This window comes from Haliaeetus albicilla, chromosome 4 (assembly GCF_947461875.1).
Source record: "Haliaeetus albicilla chromosome 4, bHalAlb1.1, whole genome shotgun sequence".
Classification (NCBI taxonomy): Eukaryota; Metazoa; Chordata; class Aves; order Accipitriformes; family Accipitridae; genus Haliaeetus; species Haliaeetus albicilla.
Genome location: NC_091486.1, coordinates 21,695,540 through 21,712,703, shown reverse-complemented (window position 1 = coordinate 21,712,703; position 17,164 = coordinate 21,695,540). Strand labels below are relative to the sequence as shown.

Sequence of the window (17,164 nt, the reverse complement as noted above, 5' to 3'; positions counted from 1 at the left end):
AGGGGTAGAGTACCACTGGCTTTCCTCACATAAAAACCACAGATGTTTAAAGGTGTATGTAACAGTCACTTGGAAAGCCCCTGGTGCAAGAGGTAGCAGCTTTGTGATACTTCAGAAGTTTCTGCTTACTGTGTTAGTGCTGGGTTTGGTCTGAAACAGTTTTAGTTTGCTCTTTGTGAACAACTTTCTCTAAGTACGGCATTAATTTTTAATAATGTATTTATAGTAATGCAGTATGTACTATCTATAGTAGAGAACCTTTTATAATACCCAGTATATATCTGATGGTGGCAGATCATTAATTTAATTATTTCCTTTTGATAATCAGACAAATTATCTATTTATATGGATAAGGTTTTATATACATGAGTAAGGATTTTAAAAATAAATTATTTAAAGATATTTAAATATATCTGGTTTAAAAAAGATGGTTAACTGAAAACTTGGGATACTATTCAAGTTCTAATTTGGATCATTAATTGAAGTCTACACTAAACTGTCACATTTCTAGGCTATTTGAATGTAGGAAACCCTTTATGAAGTTGATACATAGGATAAATGCCCTTTCTTACTCAACACCTAGAGTCTGTCTCTAGGTCCCAAGGCTGGTGGTTTACACAAATTCTGTTCCAGGTTTTGGGCTATGCTTATGGCACCTCAAAAATACTTACTTCTTGCGGTCTTTAATTTGTGGTCTTTTTTTGTGCCCTAGGTTTTTTAGTGTTAGGGTGAGAGAGCCTTTGGCATCAATGGGAAGACAAGTGGTTTTTTTAACAAGATAGTAACTGTTATGCATATGAACTGCCATACATCTTGCTTCTTTAATTGTAACTTCTGGATGCTGCAGTGGTTTGGTTCATGATTTTATCTAATATGATCTGTAGATTAAAGTAGTGTTTTATTAATGGAACTAAATGTTTTGTGATTTAGCTCCTGCTTTTATAACACAGTTAAAGATATAAAAATGCACATGCATGGATGGATTGCCAAAACTAGATGTTACCCTATGTACTGTGAGTCAAAAAATAAGGAGGGTCAAAGCAGAAGGAAGATTCAGATGTCAAAACAGAAATAAAAATGACTGATAGAAATCTGATTTAGGTTATGTGGGAAAATCTCTAGATACCTGCATTTGGATGCAGTAATTTTACTAGTTGTTCCTGCTCCTGTAGACTGACCTGTGAATGTCTTGGCTAAGATATTACAGTTGTTGATCAAATAAAACATATTAGAAGACATTTTAACAGTAACAAGGTATGATTTCTTGAGTTTGTAGATAACATAGATCAAGACTTTTGCTACTTTGAAACCCTCTAGAGGGTAGGAATTGAACAAATTACAAAATCATTTGGTGTCTAGACAGGAGAATGCCTTAGTGAAGTTAAACTGTGGAATGATCTTGCATACGAACAGTGAGAGTATGATAGTAAAGGTACTCTGTGCACATTGTTTCCTAGTTTTGCATACAGCATTGTGAGAATTGTCATGCATTAAAACTAAAATGGTTAAAGGAGCACAAACTGCTTCTGGCAAGTAAAACTGTAAAAAATGGTATGAGATTCCTCATACTCACTTGCTAGCGAGGATAAGTTCATAAATCAAAGATTTAAAATTTCAAATTTTGGAAATTCCATGCTTATAACCTTTTTTCCCTTAGTCCTGATATCTGTCCAGGCTGGTATACTTGAGCTGTACTTTTTATATTGAAAGTATCAGCCTGGCATGTTGCTATGCGACTTAGCTATTCCATGTGACTTTTTTATCAGTGGTCTGCTGACAGTAGAACAGAATAGTGTTTTAATTCCCTAGTTTTGTTATTGCTATCCTGATTTTTTTTTTCTTCTTTTGTCCCTCTGTAAAGGCAATTCTGTTATTAAAGGACAGTGTGTTATAGGTCACAGTGAGAAACTCTGTGGGGTACCATAGTAATTGAAAGAGGACAACCATTATGTATTCTCCGTAGTAACACATGCTCTCCAGAATAATGTCTCCTTTTGATTCAAACATAGCTTTCAGCGTGTAAAGGACTTTTATTTACTACTTGAAGTGACTTTCAGTAGAAATTTTGATCTCTACAGGCTTAGATGAGAGAATACTAGAAAACAAACATACTAACTTTAGAAACATATGGTGACCAAAATGCATTTGAATGCGATATTTTCATTATTCAATACAGAAACTGAAATTGTTGCCTTTTTTGCCCCTTTTATTTACAGGATACAAGCTGGCTTTCAATTACCTGAAAGGAAAGAGATATGTTGATGCAATCGATGTTTGTCATAAGGTAGAATTTGTTTACATACTTAATACTCTGTCTGTGGTAGCGATATGTTTTTGCATAATGATCCTTTTTTTGTTGAGTTTAAATTTCTAAAATATATGGCTTGATGTCAGAAAGACACCCTATTTAATAAGTTTGATTAAATATCCTCGACATAATCTGCTTTATCTTGAGCTCCCTGGCCACCAGGTAAATAAGAGATAAAGTGGTTGGCTATCATATATGAAAGCATATTCAAATGGCAGCACCTTCTTTTGGCCCTGTGGTTGCAAGTTGGTAAATCCAGACAGAAGTATAGCTGAAGAAGTTAATCAAATGTTAATATCAGAAGACATTGTTAAAAAGTAACTTCCAGTATTATCTTTGTATGGTCGAAACATAAATAGAGCAGATCCAGAATAAGAGGAAGGGCTACTATTACAGAAGCAGAGTGAATATTATGAATTAATAATGATTAGTATTAATAATGAAATAAATTGTATTTGCTCTTTTGGGGGGAAATAAAGATAACTAGAAAGGACAAACTGAATGGAAGGATAAAGGAAAGGAGGGATTTGAAGGGCAAGAAGATGAAGTGGGTAGAGTATAGTAAGAAAGAGCCTGAGGGAGTGAAAACATAAGAGCAGTTTATCATTGCAGAGAAAGTATACTTAAAACCTTGGAAATGTCTCCAGAGGTCACTGTTCTGTATGTACACATTTCAAGCCACCCAGAGGCTTTAGCCATTGACCCCTGTGTCTTTTGCACCAGGGTGACAGGGCAGCATGAAAGGGAAACAAGGTGTCTTTGATAAAGCTGTTCTTGACTTCCATACATAGAAGTCTCCAGCCACAGTTAAATTTTTATGCATTCTTAAAACAAACTAGTCACGTTTTTTTAGTTTTAGAATGTGTAAGCTCAGTGATGAGGGGGATAAACAAACACAGTATTCTTTCCTTTTAGACACAGAGCTTTTGGGTTGTTTTGTCTTTTGACAGGTTCTTGAAGCACATCCAAACTATCCAAAGATCAGAAAGGAAATACTTGACAAGGCCCGTGCATCACTAAGAACATGAATATTTTTTGTATGGCTTATGGATTGTTTGTTTAATCTGACTTCGTAAACTATGAATGAAGTACTGCAGTGACAGAGACCATATCAGCACAAAAGTACTGTGAATATTATTAACTTAATGATACTAGAGATCTGGATTATTTTTAAGAAAAATCTGCAGCCCTGAAAGGAATTGCATTTATTCTTATTCAGGAGAGAATACTGCTTACATGTGTGCTATGTAAAGTGTCATCCAGCATCATAAAAAAGTGTCATTGGCATTATAAAAATGTTTTAGAGCATACAACTTTGTATTTTGGCTTGTCCGTTTGAAATAGCACTGAAAACAACAGCCTATCCTATCTAGTGCAGGTGCATTGTCAAAATGCTGGATTTCAGTTTGTGTAAACCATTTATTCATAATTATAGTGTAATCTTTAATACTACAGGTGTATTTCTAAAGTATGTTTTTTTTATTCTTACATATGTTTTAAGCATGCTTTATTTTTTTAATCTTGAAAAACCAGCTACATAGTTCTCAGTGGAACTTACATTTTTAATGAAAATCTAATATTTAAAAGTAAGACCTTATGTAAATATTCAGTAAATGCTTTTATACATCATGCAAGTCTTACACAGAATTTATTTTCTATTCATGCTGTCTGTTATCTACCTGTCAGATTTCCATGAAGAGAAATGTTTGACATTTTTAATTTGGAGTGTTTAGTCTTTCAGCATTGTATGTGTAGACAGTACAGTCATATGTGTAGAAGTCAGCACTTATTTTGTTTAATACATATAAAACACCTTTCTGGAGAAATTGTTTTGATTACAGGGGGTTATGATCTTGTCTTACATACGGAATGTACCTGTGGATCTTTAGGGAGGAACAGTGTGTCATCAATGAATGAGAGAAAGGAGAAGAATCAGGAGGTTTTTTCAGTGATGTAGAATTTTTGAAAAAATAGGTGCCTAACAAAAAACACTGTTACATTGCTGTATTTGGTTTTCAAACAGCACTTGATGTTGTATGTATTTGACTAGAAAAGTAATGTTTTGGCATGAAAAGAGAATTCTTAATACTAGTGATTATGTTTCTTAAAATAACCAATTTCAGTTTCCTCCTTTTTTAGCTTTTCATGTTGACATTGTGTAAAGTCACTTTCATTTGATTTTTGGGTTTCTTTTTTACGTCAGCTTAATATTAAGGCTCCAAAAGGGAGCCTGTTTACAATTGTATCTTATCTTGCTTATCAATAACTGGGTGCTGTATCTCAGGTAACTTTATAGCCTTGTTTCCTAAATAGATTGATATGCATCACTTACACAATGATGCTACCTACTGGTGGTTTCCAGGCTCTGCATTCCAGTAACTTTTGAGCTGTTGGTCAGCCTAACTAAAATTAGTAGAGGTGTCTCAGGACTATAACACTTCTACAAGATTTGTGTGAATATTAGAATTGAGAAAAGACCCAAATAAGCGGCCTCTCCTTCCCCAGGGAACCTTGAAACTTATGCTGTAGCCTTATCCCTTCTGTTTGAGCAGGGGCAATCAGTGTGTACATAACCGTACCAGGCACAGTACAGGCTCCCTAGTTTTTGCCTGCCAGTTGTGCAGCATGATAGAGATCTGAGGAAGAAGATTGAGGAGACTGGGGAAAAACTGTGGGATGGTATGGGAGTGGAAGGAGGAACGTGGAAGGATCTGGAAAATGTGGAGGCTGGGAGGAACTGTAAGGGAGCTGGGCTGTGGGGCTCAGGAGACTATGAATTCTTCAACTATGCTGTTTTGGGTTTGGTTTTTTCCCCACTGCTAAAAGAATAAGTACACAGGCCTTATCAAAGCAGTTTCTAGTAAAGCAACATTTCTTTGTACACAGACCTATTCATATAGCATCAATGTGGTTTTGCTTCCTCAATAGCACTGGAATAACGTTTAGCTGAAGTTTAGAATAAAAATAGATGGGTTTATATCAATAAATGCAAGATGCTTTCAAAAAAGGCAAGAGTAATCTGCATCTACATCTACTTTGTTTTTATCATGAGCATAAGATGAGTAACAGTTTAGGTCATGACAATGATAAGTTACAGAAATTAGTTGATAGAAATTTAACTGAAACTTTGAGCTTTTCATGGCTAACTTTTGGTGAAGAGCTTTTATTCATATACTATGCATGTATATCTAGCCATTAATGTCTTTTTATACATGAGGTCTTTAAAAGAAGAGTGCAAATGAGGCACATCTTCAGATTTCAATTTTTAACAAAAAGTGGCTATAAGTAGTCCTTTAGAGAAAATCTTGCTTTAATATAGTATTCCCAGAAGAAATAAATGGCCTTTCCATTTCCCTTTCAGTTTATATAAGCCAATTTAAGTTTTCCTGTCCTTACTAAATCTTTTTTTACTTTCTCTGCAGAAGGAATGGCTTTGTTTCATTTCTCTTTACTCCAACTAATTGAAAGTGTTAATTTCAGCTTTCCTTCTGCTTTTACAGTTTCTTATTTTAAAAACACATGTGCTGGTAGCTTTTCTTTTTTTTTTTAGCCCCTTTCTTAATAAATGGTTTTGAATGGAAGAGACTCCTGGGATGGAGGGGAGTCAGTAATGCTAATTTCAAAGAGCTGCAGTCTTTAGTGTGGTGTTGCTTAGCAACCCATCTTCCAGTTTTGCCTGGGGTGAATAAAAGAGGAGAGTGAAGCTGTGGTTTCTATTGATTCATTCACTGAAACTGGAAATCTAAGCATCTTGTAGCTATAGCAACATAAACCATAGGTGTCTATTCCTCTATTCTCTTGTCCCCCTTTCCCCTGCAGGTACAGAATGCCTAGAATATCTTCTAGAGGATATGTAAACATTTTTGGTAACAGTGTACTAAATAATACTTCTGTTTTAATTCCGTACTGCTTTTTTCAGATCTGTACCAATACTAGAAAGATGGTCTAGAAAGTATCATTAGGGATAATAATTAGTATAATTAGCTAAAATAACTAAACTAGTAAGACTCTTACAGAAAAATAGAGCAGAAGTAATTTGCAGTTTCTTCCCATTTTTGACTAGGTTTGACTATAGCAAGTCATTTCTCAAATGTGGCTACAGCAGTTTTTCGAAAGGCTCATAAATCAGGCAACTCAGGTTTAGTAACCTAAACCTTAATCTTGTTACCCATTAGATGAGTGAGTAGCTTTGTAAACATAATAATTTAAACAGAGTTTATAGTGTTAGAGGATTTGTTGAAAATTTTCTGAACGAATTATCTTTAAAAGTGGTCCAGGAGACATTTCAGGGAAGTCTCGGTAGTGGGGGTGGATTCCGGCTCTTCAGAAGTTGGTCATAAAGAAGTCATTAGTGTGTTCCCTATGCAATGCTGAACAGGAGAAAATAGGAAAAGAAATTAAGGAAAAATTTCACTAGCAAGTACTTTTCCATCAGCTTGTAACTATGCCACTTTTAAAAATAAGATCACTATTTTGTCAGTTTGGGCTCCTTACAACTGTGATTTTGATTTCTGGCTTCATTCACTCTGGTTTTATCTCTTGCTTCATCTTGCAATGAAATCAGAAATTTTTTATTTTTTTTTAAACATTGCCTGGCCTTGAAATGTTTAGAGTTGGACCGTTACTGCAAAAGTCACATGCTTTTATCTTTGCTAAAACTTGGTTTGGCAATTATGTGACATGGTGCTTGCTAAAAGAGCTAAGTGAATGGTCTAAATCTTGTTCTGAAGTACTTTTTTTTTTTTTTTTTAAAGGAGTCAGTATGTCTGTTAATGCAGGTTTTATTCTGGAAAACAGCAGCTTTTTTAAGTGTTCACACTAGAATTTGGCTTACTTGACTTTTGTGCTACAAAAAGTTGAATGTTGGCTATGCACATTTCATTGGATGTAGTACTTGTTCAGGCCTCAACTTTCAAAGGCATAAGGAAGGATTTTAAAATGCTAGAAATACCAGAACATGCTACTTGTGATTAATTCTGGTCTAAATCTTCATTAAGTGTTCCTGGGGAAGATGAATTCAATTATGAAATACTAACATTTTTGTCACTGCTGTACAATCAGTGTAACTACTGCCAACTCACCATGTATTTGCTGAGCACGTTTAGCTACCTGCAGTTCAGCAAGCTGAAAGAAATTGGCTTTGAAATGCTGAGACTGTAATTGTGCTACTCTTACTTGAAAGTAGGAAGAAAGGGAGTGTACGCTATGTTAAGGGAAGTTAGGAGTAAACTGTGTGTGTGATGCTTACTCTTTTTTTTTTGTTTTCCTCCCCAAAATTAAGCCATGTTTTTCCATAAAAGTGATTTTATATCTATCCCTCTGGGAAACTTTGCATTGTGAAGGAAGGGAGCTCAGTGTGATATCCTTTCTCTCAAACTCTGATCTCACCTCTAAGGGATTTTGTGTTCTGTTTCCCAGCAACGTGAGCGGGGAGCGCCCGGTCAACCCCATCTTGCAGGACAGAACACTTACGTGATTGAAGACAAAAACCCGCAGCACCCTGCCGTGATGCTTAAAACGCACTCCGTAATTTGGATGTTAAAGCACGCATCGATCGTCGTGCCCTGCTGCGGCGCGCATTATGTAATTGTCTAAAAATTACGCTTTCCTTTGGGTACAGAAGTCGAAGAGGGACGAGTAAAGTGTTCCCGCTCCACAAGCCCGCGTGCTCTTGAGCTCCTTCGGCAGCAGCCTGCAGGCGCCCCCTTGTCGCCCCCCCTCCCCCGGGCCAGGCCTCGCTCCCCAGCGCGGAGTCCCGGGCGGCGCGCGCGGCCCCCGCAGCCCGCCGGCGGCAGCTGCCTCGCGCACCTGGGCGCCAGGTGAGGGCGGGGCAGCGCGCAAGCGCAGGGCCGGCAGCCCGCCCGCCCGCCCGCGCGCACCTGGCGGCCGCTGAGCGGAAGCCGTAGCAGCCCGCCCGGCTTCAGGCTCCTGGCGCCGTGGGCGGCCTCCCGGCCGGGGCGGGAGCGGCGGAGGGCGCCGCGTTCTCCCTTTGCCCGCGGCCGCTCGCGCGGACAGCGCCTTCGTCGTCCTGCTGCCGGACGAGGTGAGTGGGGGAGCCGCGGGGGGGGAGCCTGCTGGCCCCGGGAGCCCCCCCGCGGGGCCCCCGCTCCTCCGTGGCGAGGGGCCGTGGCCGGCGGCGGGGCAGCGCCCGGTGCCGCTTCTCCTCCGTTCCCCGCCAACCGCCCGCATGCGCCCGGCGCGGCGCGGGGGCACAACAGGCGGGAGGGAGTCGCGACGCGAGGGAGAGGTCCTGGGGCAGGCGCGGGGCCGGGGCCGGGGCGGAGGATCCCCCTCAGGCACTCCTGCACGCGCACGGCCCCCCAGCCGCGCGCGTTCTCACGCGCGCACGCCCCGCGCGCAGCCCCCTCCAGTCCCGCCGACGCCGCCGGCCCCGGTGGCCTTCCAGGGGGCCGGGGCCGGGGCCGGCCCGGCCCGGCCCTGCGTGCCCCGCGCTGGGCAAACGTGAGACGGGGCGAGGAGCTCAGGCTGCGGAGAAGGGCGCTGCTGCCTGGCAGCTGGGCAAACGGGTCTCCGGGAAGTGCCGGCCACCAGCCGGACGCACTGTCCAAACCAGAAGTATTGACCGAGGGAGGTGTCTCTTGCCACGTACTGATCCCGCCCAAGTATTTGTCCGTAGTACCGCGCTGATTTAACAACAGCGGGGTGATAGTTTCATGGTGTACGTTGCCAGCTTCCTCTGGTATATTTCATCCTGTATGAAGTGCTTTTAAGTTACCAGATTCCTTGGTAGTCTTACTTCTGTGTGGCAGGTGACAGTACTTAAGAATACTTTCTTGGCACTGGAGAACTGACAGGAAAAGTGAATTGTAACATAGATAACCTTAGCGTCAGACACGCAATATTTTTTAACTTCATGAAAATATGCCTGTACCAAGAAGTATCTATTAATAAGGGGTTTTATTCATCAAATAAAAACTATCTTACTGGAAATACAAATTTTACATATGCACCTCAGTAGTGTTTTACCTGTTAGTCTTCTGTTACGAAGCAACATCTTTTGTTCAAAAAAATATAAATTATACTGATCTATTCAGTCTTGACTAAAGCTAGCGTCATGCTGCCGAGCCAAGCGACAAAGTTAAAGATGGAGACGGAACAGCCAACTTATGGCTTTTGGTTTCTTTTTTTAGCTAGGTTTGCTCAGTGGCCTGGTCAGTTTGGCATCTGCTGCTATCATCTCAAGGCTTCTCAATAACATAGCAAAGTAAAAATTAAGTTAGTTACAGACAGCCCAAACTACTATTTTTGTTGCGCTGTGGGAAGTAACAGAAGACCAGTTTTCCTCCTCCTCGTAACTGCTCTTGCCATTTAACTTTGCCCTTTTTGGGGGCGGGGTAATACCAGCGGCAGCCTGGATATCTTGATTTCTGCCAAAATAGGAACAAGATTTAATTGCCCTCTCTGTGTCATTTCCCCAAAGTCTGTGGTTCTAGGTGACAAACTGCATTGCTTTGAGACATTCCTTTTTGCTTTGCATAAATCTGTTGCCTGGTCCCTCTGTTCTGAGAGCCGATATCTAGTGCAGGGCTTCCCGTTGTTTGGAATCAATGTAGAGAATCATGTTCTTAATATGAATTGCTGATCAGGTACCTACGAGCACTGAAGAGTTTTTCCTCCTAATTTGCTCGTTTATGTGCTAATCTTCTAGAAGATTTGAAAGTGCCTCAAATTTCTAGACCATGAAGTGCTAGATTTTGTCTACTTGCGTAAAGCATGATTTTATTCACTTGCTGTCTGTCCTACCATTGTCTGATTTTTCCTAAGATTAACTGATACCGTGCCACAGGAAATAGCTCTGCTTACAAACAGAGAAATCATGTTGGAAAATTACCGACAGCAACTTGGTAATTAAATTCTATAGTCAAATGACTATTTGTTGTTAGGTAAGATTATTCAGCAGTGAAATGTAGCTGGAAAAGAACCAGTCAAGTGGGGAGAGGAGGAAAGCGAAGACACCTTTGGGAGACTCTGACAAAGATTAGTTTAGCAGTCGCTGACCCAATAAACCTCAGTAAATCTCAAAAAATCCATGAGGAGAATTGCTTTGCTTTACACTTACCATTTAAATAACTTAAAAGTTTAAGGCCAATTAGGGTGTAAAACTGTGATTTCAAGCCCTGCACTTAAATGCTTTTATTATCTTAGAAACATACTACAATCTGGAAAACAAACAAAAGAAAAATTCCCTTGGTTATGATCCAGAGATTATTTTCTGGTGCTTAAGTGAAAATTGGACACTAATCCTTCTAAGTTAAAACAGTACTTTACAGCTGCTATGGTGCTCACTTGTCATCATGGCATTTTTAGGGACAGTCTAAAAAGATTTTAAGAGGCCCAAAACAATCTGGCCAAGAAAAAAAGGAAGCTGCAGAGTTGAGTGAAATTTAAATTTTAGTTCAGTGCATGTTTATAGTCCCAGGACTGTAGAAATAAGCTGTAAGTATTTTTTATAATATATGGTTACTGTATACTTTTAATATGCTATCTGTTGTCACAGGGAACTATCTCTGCCTATCATGTACGGTGCTTAGCTGTAGAAAAATAGTAGTAGTGCTCATTGTGAAAGAGTTTTTGAAAGCACTTCCATTAAAATACATAGAAGGAGGGGACTGGGCGGGGGGGGGGGGATTTCTTTTTTTAATCTCAAAGAAACTGCTGAAGAAGATAGTTTACAAAGTTGTATTCCAGCTAGGCGTTCTGGGCTGCTGCTGCTCTGAATTTCTTCAGCCTATTGTGTTATCATCCAGTTACAGCTTCTGATTTTTCTGTAATAATCACTGGGGCAGATTATGTCCAGTCTTTGCTAGAATAATCTGTGCCCTTAATGTTTCTAAAACTAAGACTCGGGAACTGAATACATTCAGTATTCCTCTTAAAACTTACTTTTTTTCAGGAGTAGAACCACATTTCTACTGGCTGAACTTCAAAGAATGTACCCGGAGGAACAGTATCTGGGTTTGTGAATCTATTTCTTCTAGGTATGTGTGCCTGATCTAGGACTGTTTTCAGTAGGAATTCTTAGTGGAGCAGAGAAGCAAGTATCTTTTGTGGCAAGTGTAGAGATAGAAACTGGCCAGCTGATTCTGTTTCTCCTTTTCATGTGAAGCCTTAATCTTTAACTTCAGTACACTTCATTTTATAATTTGTTCCTTTATTTAAGCCAAGGGCTTGTAAAATTCTTGTAAACAGTAGCATAGTTTGGTAAACTTCAATAATTGTGTTCATTTTCCCAAAATTCTGAAGTGATTTTGAATGTTTTTGATTGTATGGAGAGCCTTTGTATTCTATATTCAGCTAAACCTGTATGAAAAGTTCACTCCAAATTGGATGTTTCTTAGTCTGTCACAAGAGGTGGTAATGTAAGTGCATGTTCTGGGATATACTCCTAGGAAGTGGAAACAGTTTTGTTCAGTGATTTATTTATAATTTTTTTTTTTGCTGGTAGAAAAAACACTATTTCCATGGTGGTAGAAGATGAGAATATCACTTACCAAACTGATTATTTCAGTAGCTAATGTTTTAGTAGCATCTACATTGGTATTCATGCAAAGAAAACAAAAAGCCCTGTCTAGAATTTTAGTTTCAGAAATACCAGTGGTGAAAGTAGCACTTCTTACAGGTAAAGTATCCCAATGTATGTTATCGTGCATCTTTGGCAGCCTTTTGCTAATTTGGTGAGAACAATTAATCACGAGTGTCAGGTCTTTTTTTTTCTAAAGAGTTTGTTCAGTGTTTCTACTCACACACCCACTTGCTGATTAAGGGAGCATTAAGGTCTTGATGAAAAGATTGTATACTTATATAATAAGAAAAAATAGACAAGCTTTTTAATGAGACTGCTTCTGGAGTCGCAGAAGAAATTAGATTAAGGGTGAAGCAAACTTGTGTAGTTAAGTAGTTGTGATTAGAGTAATTCTGAAGGGGCTTTTTCCCTATTTTTCTCTTTTTTAAGTTATTTTTTTTCTTAAGCTTTTTTTTAGTATTTTTTACTTAGTATTTTATATTGTTAATTTTTTTTATGTTCCATAAGCAACATTCTTGGGAAATATTAGAACACTATTTAACAGTCAGATAAAAGTAGATCTTAAAACAGTTTTATTAAAAAAATGGAGGTCAAGTACATTGTTGATACTAACCCCAATAAATTTCTCCTCACTGACCTGGTCTGAAAGAATTTCTGCTGATTTGGGTTATTCTGACATTTTAATTTTTTTTAAAAAGATGATTGTCTACAGTGTTGTTCAGACCAAACTAACAAAAAGTCAGAGTTGTGTACATGTTGGCTACTGTAGTGAGGCTTGCTTGTAAGCCAGAGTTTTTGCAGACAGTCTGACATCAGAGTTAGTGGGTGGCATAATGTAACATAGGCTGTGTATTGAATTCACACACTACCCACGTGGTGTGGTTTGAAGTAGTGTAGCAGATGCTTTTTGGCACTTTTAGAAGACTTTTGTAGTACATAATAGTTTTCTGGTTATTTTCTTCTTAAAAAAAAAAAAAAAGAGGAACCCCCCCCCCCCCAAAAATCCAACTTTTGATGTTTAGGGCTAATTATTTCAAAGTACTGTAAGAATCCAGACTACTATTAGTGAAAATAACACTAATGAATAGAAGATGAAACACTTTGCTGAACAGTCACCTCAGGGAGTTTAATCATGCCACATATTTCTTCAGCATGTCCTGGAGGATGAAACAGTAGCTTGGTCTGTGCTTACTGACATTGCTATGCCATAAAAATGTGTGAGGCATTTGTGGGGAATAAAGATTGTATTTCTGACAATAAAATTATCCTGGTAAAAACCCTGAAGAAGATACAGCTTTCATGGCAGAAGTTCTTTGGACAATGTAGTCTGTGTTCTGGAAGCTGCTACTATTCTGTGTGACAAAGAGCTCTTGTCTTATTGTAAGCGATAACCCTATCGGATATTTTGTCAATAAAACTATACTCAGCATTTGTCTGTATCAAAGAGTTTGCTGTATGTTTGTGGCAAACAAGCCCATGTTTGTCCACCTCTGCTGCACATACTATCCCAAGGCTATCACTTGATCCTTTCTCTAAAAAAGAAACACCACTTGCACTTGTTTCTTGCACAGCGTGCTGCCATGTATGCTACCGTAGCGTACTAATCCACATTGAAAGGGTTAACTTGTGTTGCTCTGTTGCAACAACTTAACTCAGGTGAGTTGTCTTTTAATTTCTAGGGACAGACACATTTCACCTGTGCCTTATGGTAGCCTGCTGTGGTTAGACCTGAGCAGCCAAGACGGGTGTATCCAATACAAGGAAATATGTTGTCAAAGATAAGTCAGTGTATGCAGATAAAAGTGAATATAGTTACATAAGAAAACAAATGCTGAATAAATTACTCTATGTTCTTGGTTGCTCATTAGGTCTGCTCATTATAGTCTTTAATGACTTATTTGTCTGAAGACAGATGTACGCAAAACACAGGTAGTGCAAGAAATGTTCTGGATTTTGATTTACAGGTATCTTGAACATTGTGTTGTACTGATCTTGAGTATTCTAAGGATTTGTATATGCTCAATTTGTGCAGGAAATAATCCCAAATAAAAATAACAGTAATTTAGTTTAAGTTTTTGCTAAAAATGTACATATGTACTTTTGATGTTTTGTGAAGAATCAGTTAGTGTGTTAGCATCAAAGCAGCAGCAGCAAAAGTCTGAAGTATGTGCTAAAAATCTACGGAAGAAATCTTTGGTATTTTCTAGTCTATTTTTCCTTTTTGTTGCTGGAGGCAATGATTCCAAAGTTCCTGTAGTAAACATAAAACTAGGAGGAAAAAAAAAATTATGACATAGTGTAGCATAAGTAAATATTGCTGCATTAATTGAAATGCTGAAGATATACAGTGGGAATCTGACAACCGAAACTTCAGTTCTCTAAGGTAATTGTTAAATTAGTTAAAAGACTTCTCTGGTACAAAGGCAGATAACAGATATGTAGCCATACCATGTAATTTTTCTACCCTTTAAGTAGTCTCATGTCAGCTCGTTAAAACAAAAAGACAACAGTCATAAATATTGGACTGAAATACTGATTAAGTTCCCAGATTTAAGCATAATTTCAGTGTAAAATAGTGTTGCTATACAGAATTAACTTTAACCTCTCTTCTCTTGACATACCTTACACCATCATGTTCATTAAAGCTTAACCTTTCCCTTGTCACGGACAATTTTAAGTCTCTTTACCACGAGGAAGAGGCCTAGAGGAAGGTGCAACATTGTTGCATGTTTAGTGATATAAAAGAAATTTGAGGGCAACAATGTTTGGAAACAAACCAACCAGCCAACCGATGCTAATGCCTTGCTCCCAGGGTGTTTGCCTGATTGACTGTGCCTAATGACTGCTTGTGAGATAAAGAAGTTGCCAGGCCTCTCGTATAATATTAAGTACTTCAAATATAAAAATAAGATGTGTTTTCTTTGTTATATTTGAGGAAGATACATTACTTACTGATTCCCAAGCTTTAAGATTTACTAATATCGTATGTGCTTGTGCATGGTGCACTGAGAAACAGTGGTGTGATTTTCTTTTTTATGGTGTTATGTAAACATTCCTGGTTACCAGGTTGCAGAGGCTGTAGACTCAGGCAGAGCCATTGCAGATTTAGCAATGGTAGTTTTACAAGTTACAGTCTTCTTGCTGCGTGCTGATCTGTACTTATGCGTAGTGGCTTACATAGTGTATTGCATTTACATGGCAAGGTTGAGAGTTGGGGATGACTGCAGGGGTGGCTTCTGTGAGAAGAGACCAGGGGCTGCCCCAGTGCTGGACACAGCTGGTTCCAGCCAGCTCTAAAATGGACCCACTGCTAGCCAAAGCTGAGCCACCCAGTGTAGCAGATAGTGCCTCTGTGATAAGGTATTTCAGAAAGGCTAAAAAATGCTGCACAGCAGCTGTGAGAGAGAGGAGTGAGGAAAACATGAGAGAAACAACCCTGCAGATACCAAGGTCAGTGAAGAAGGAAGGGAGGAGGTGTTCCAGGCACCAGAGCAGATATTCCTCTGCAGCCCATGGAGAAGCCTATGGTGAAGCAGGTTGTCCTGCTGCAGCCCATGGAGAAGACTGTGGTGAAGAAGATACTTCTCTGCAGCCCATGAAGGACCATGCTAGAGCAGATATCCATACTGCAGCCCATGCAGAACCCCATGCTGTAGCAGGTGGATATGCCTTGAAGGAAGATACAGCCCATGGAGAGCCCATGCAGGAGCAATATCCTGGCAGGAACTGCGACCTGTGGATGACCCATGCTGGAGCAGTTTTTTGCTGAAGTACTGTACCCCGTGGAAAGAACCCGTGTCGGAACAGAGGAAAAGAGTGAAAAGGAAGGAGTGGCAGAGATGAAGTGTTAAGAGCTGGCCCCAACTCTCGTTCTCCATCCCCTCTATGCCACTTGGGAGAAAGGAGATAGAAGAGTTGGGAATGAAGGAATGAAGTTGAGCCTGGGGAGGTGGATTTAATTTTGTCTTTGTTTCTCACTATCCTACTCAAATTTAATTTATTGCCAATTAAAAATAATCATCCTCAAGTCTCTTTTCCCTGTGACAGTAACGGGTAGGTGATCACACTGTCCTTATCTCAACCCATGTGCTTTTCCATCTTATTTTTCTCCCCGCTGTCATGTTGAGAAGGGGGAGTGAAAGAGTGGCTGTGTGGGTGTGTAGCAGACAGCCAAGATCAACCCACCAGACATTGTGAGAAAACAAGGCATTTTTAATGGGGCCCTTTGGTAAATTGGTTGCAATCCTTTCATCAGGAAAGAAAGTTTTTAGTCATAGTCTTGCAGTGTATAGGTATCAGTGTTGTAGTACAAATTTTTCAGCACTAAATTAAAATGGGAAAATAATGTGTGAGACAGAAGTGGACTGGATGTTTTTAATGGGTTTTCTTGGAAATTTTGTGAGCCTTGTGAAGCACATTTTTGGTACCTTTTAGGATCTATGTGGCAATGCTGTAATGAGCTTACCCTCTGCATTCTTATAACAATAGCTCTATGGTAATACTGTGGTTTGAATGTATGGGCTTATTAAAAAAGCTGACATAAGCTTTGAAATAAACTGTAATGTGAATAAATCCCAATGCTTAACTTATCCTGCAAATTCTTCAAGGACACCGGGTGAGGTTTTTTTCTGTTTTCTGTAAGTTATATCTCTTCCTGAGTATATGTTAATTGCAATTAAGAAATGCAGAATCTATTTGTATTTCAATGGATGAAATAGAAAAGCAATTTTTTGCAATTCTGTGGTCAGTAGTTATTAAGTGGGAATTAACTGTGGCTTTTATCTAGATGCTGCTTATTTCTTTTCTCAGTTCATATATATATACAACTTACACAAAAATAAAGCTGTGCTTTGAATTCAGGCTGGTTTTTATTTTTCCCCTTCTTGTAAACTGCCAATTTTGCAGAGAGAATTTAATTCAAATCACTTGCATTCTGGTAGCCCTCAATTGTTTTTCATAGTTCGCCATCTTTGAAAGCTGCTGAATAATTACTTGTCTGTGAAAAAAATAGTGGCAGAGTTCCTGAAAGAGGAGAGCTCTTTGACATGTTCTCTTGATGAGTTGCAGCAGCACATGCCAGAAAATGCAGTACAAGTGAATGAAAAAAATATACGGAATGATTACTTGTTCCTCAGGCTAAATTAACCTACTCCAAATTACCTGTAGTAAGTCTGCATTGAACATGTATACTACATAACTAAATTAATATAAAAATTTCCCACTTGAAGTCTGATTACTTAAGTGTGATCTTGAAATGGATTTTATTTTTTTAATATTGGAAATTTCCAAATTGCTAAAATAAGTTGATTGAG

General features: G+C 39.0%; 1 protein-coding gene across 4 annotated transcripts in view; it reads left to right on the top strand.

Annotated features, from left to right (window-relative positions):
- The window catches only part of TTC21B (tetratricopeptide repeat domain 21B), a 44,277-nt gene extending 36,977 nt beyond the window's left edge, over positions 1-7,300 (top strand). For all 4 annotated transcript variants that reach the window (XM_069781293.1, XM_069781294.1, XM_069781292.1 and 1 more), the window contains 2 exons: positions 2,217-2,284; positions 3,259-7,300. In XM_069781293.1, the coding sequence (XP_069637394.1) occupies positions 2,217-2,284; positions 3,259-3,336 (146 nt within the window). In that variant the 3' untranslated portion in view covers positions 3,337-7,300. The remainder of the gene's footprint in view (positions 1-2,216; positions 2,285-3,258) is intronic.
- The last annotated feature ends 9,864 nt before the right edge of the window (positions 7,301-17,164 follow it).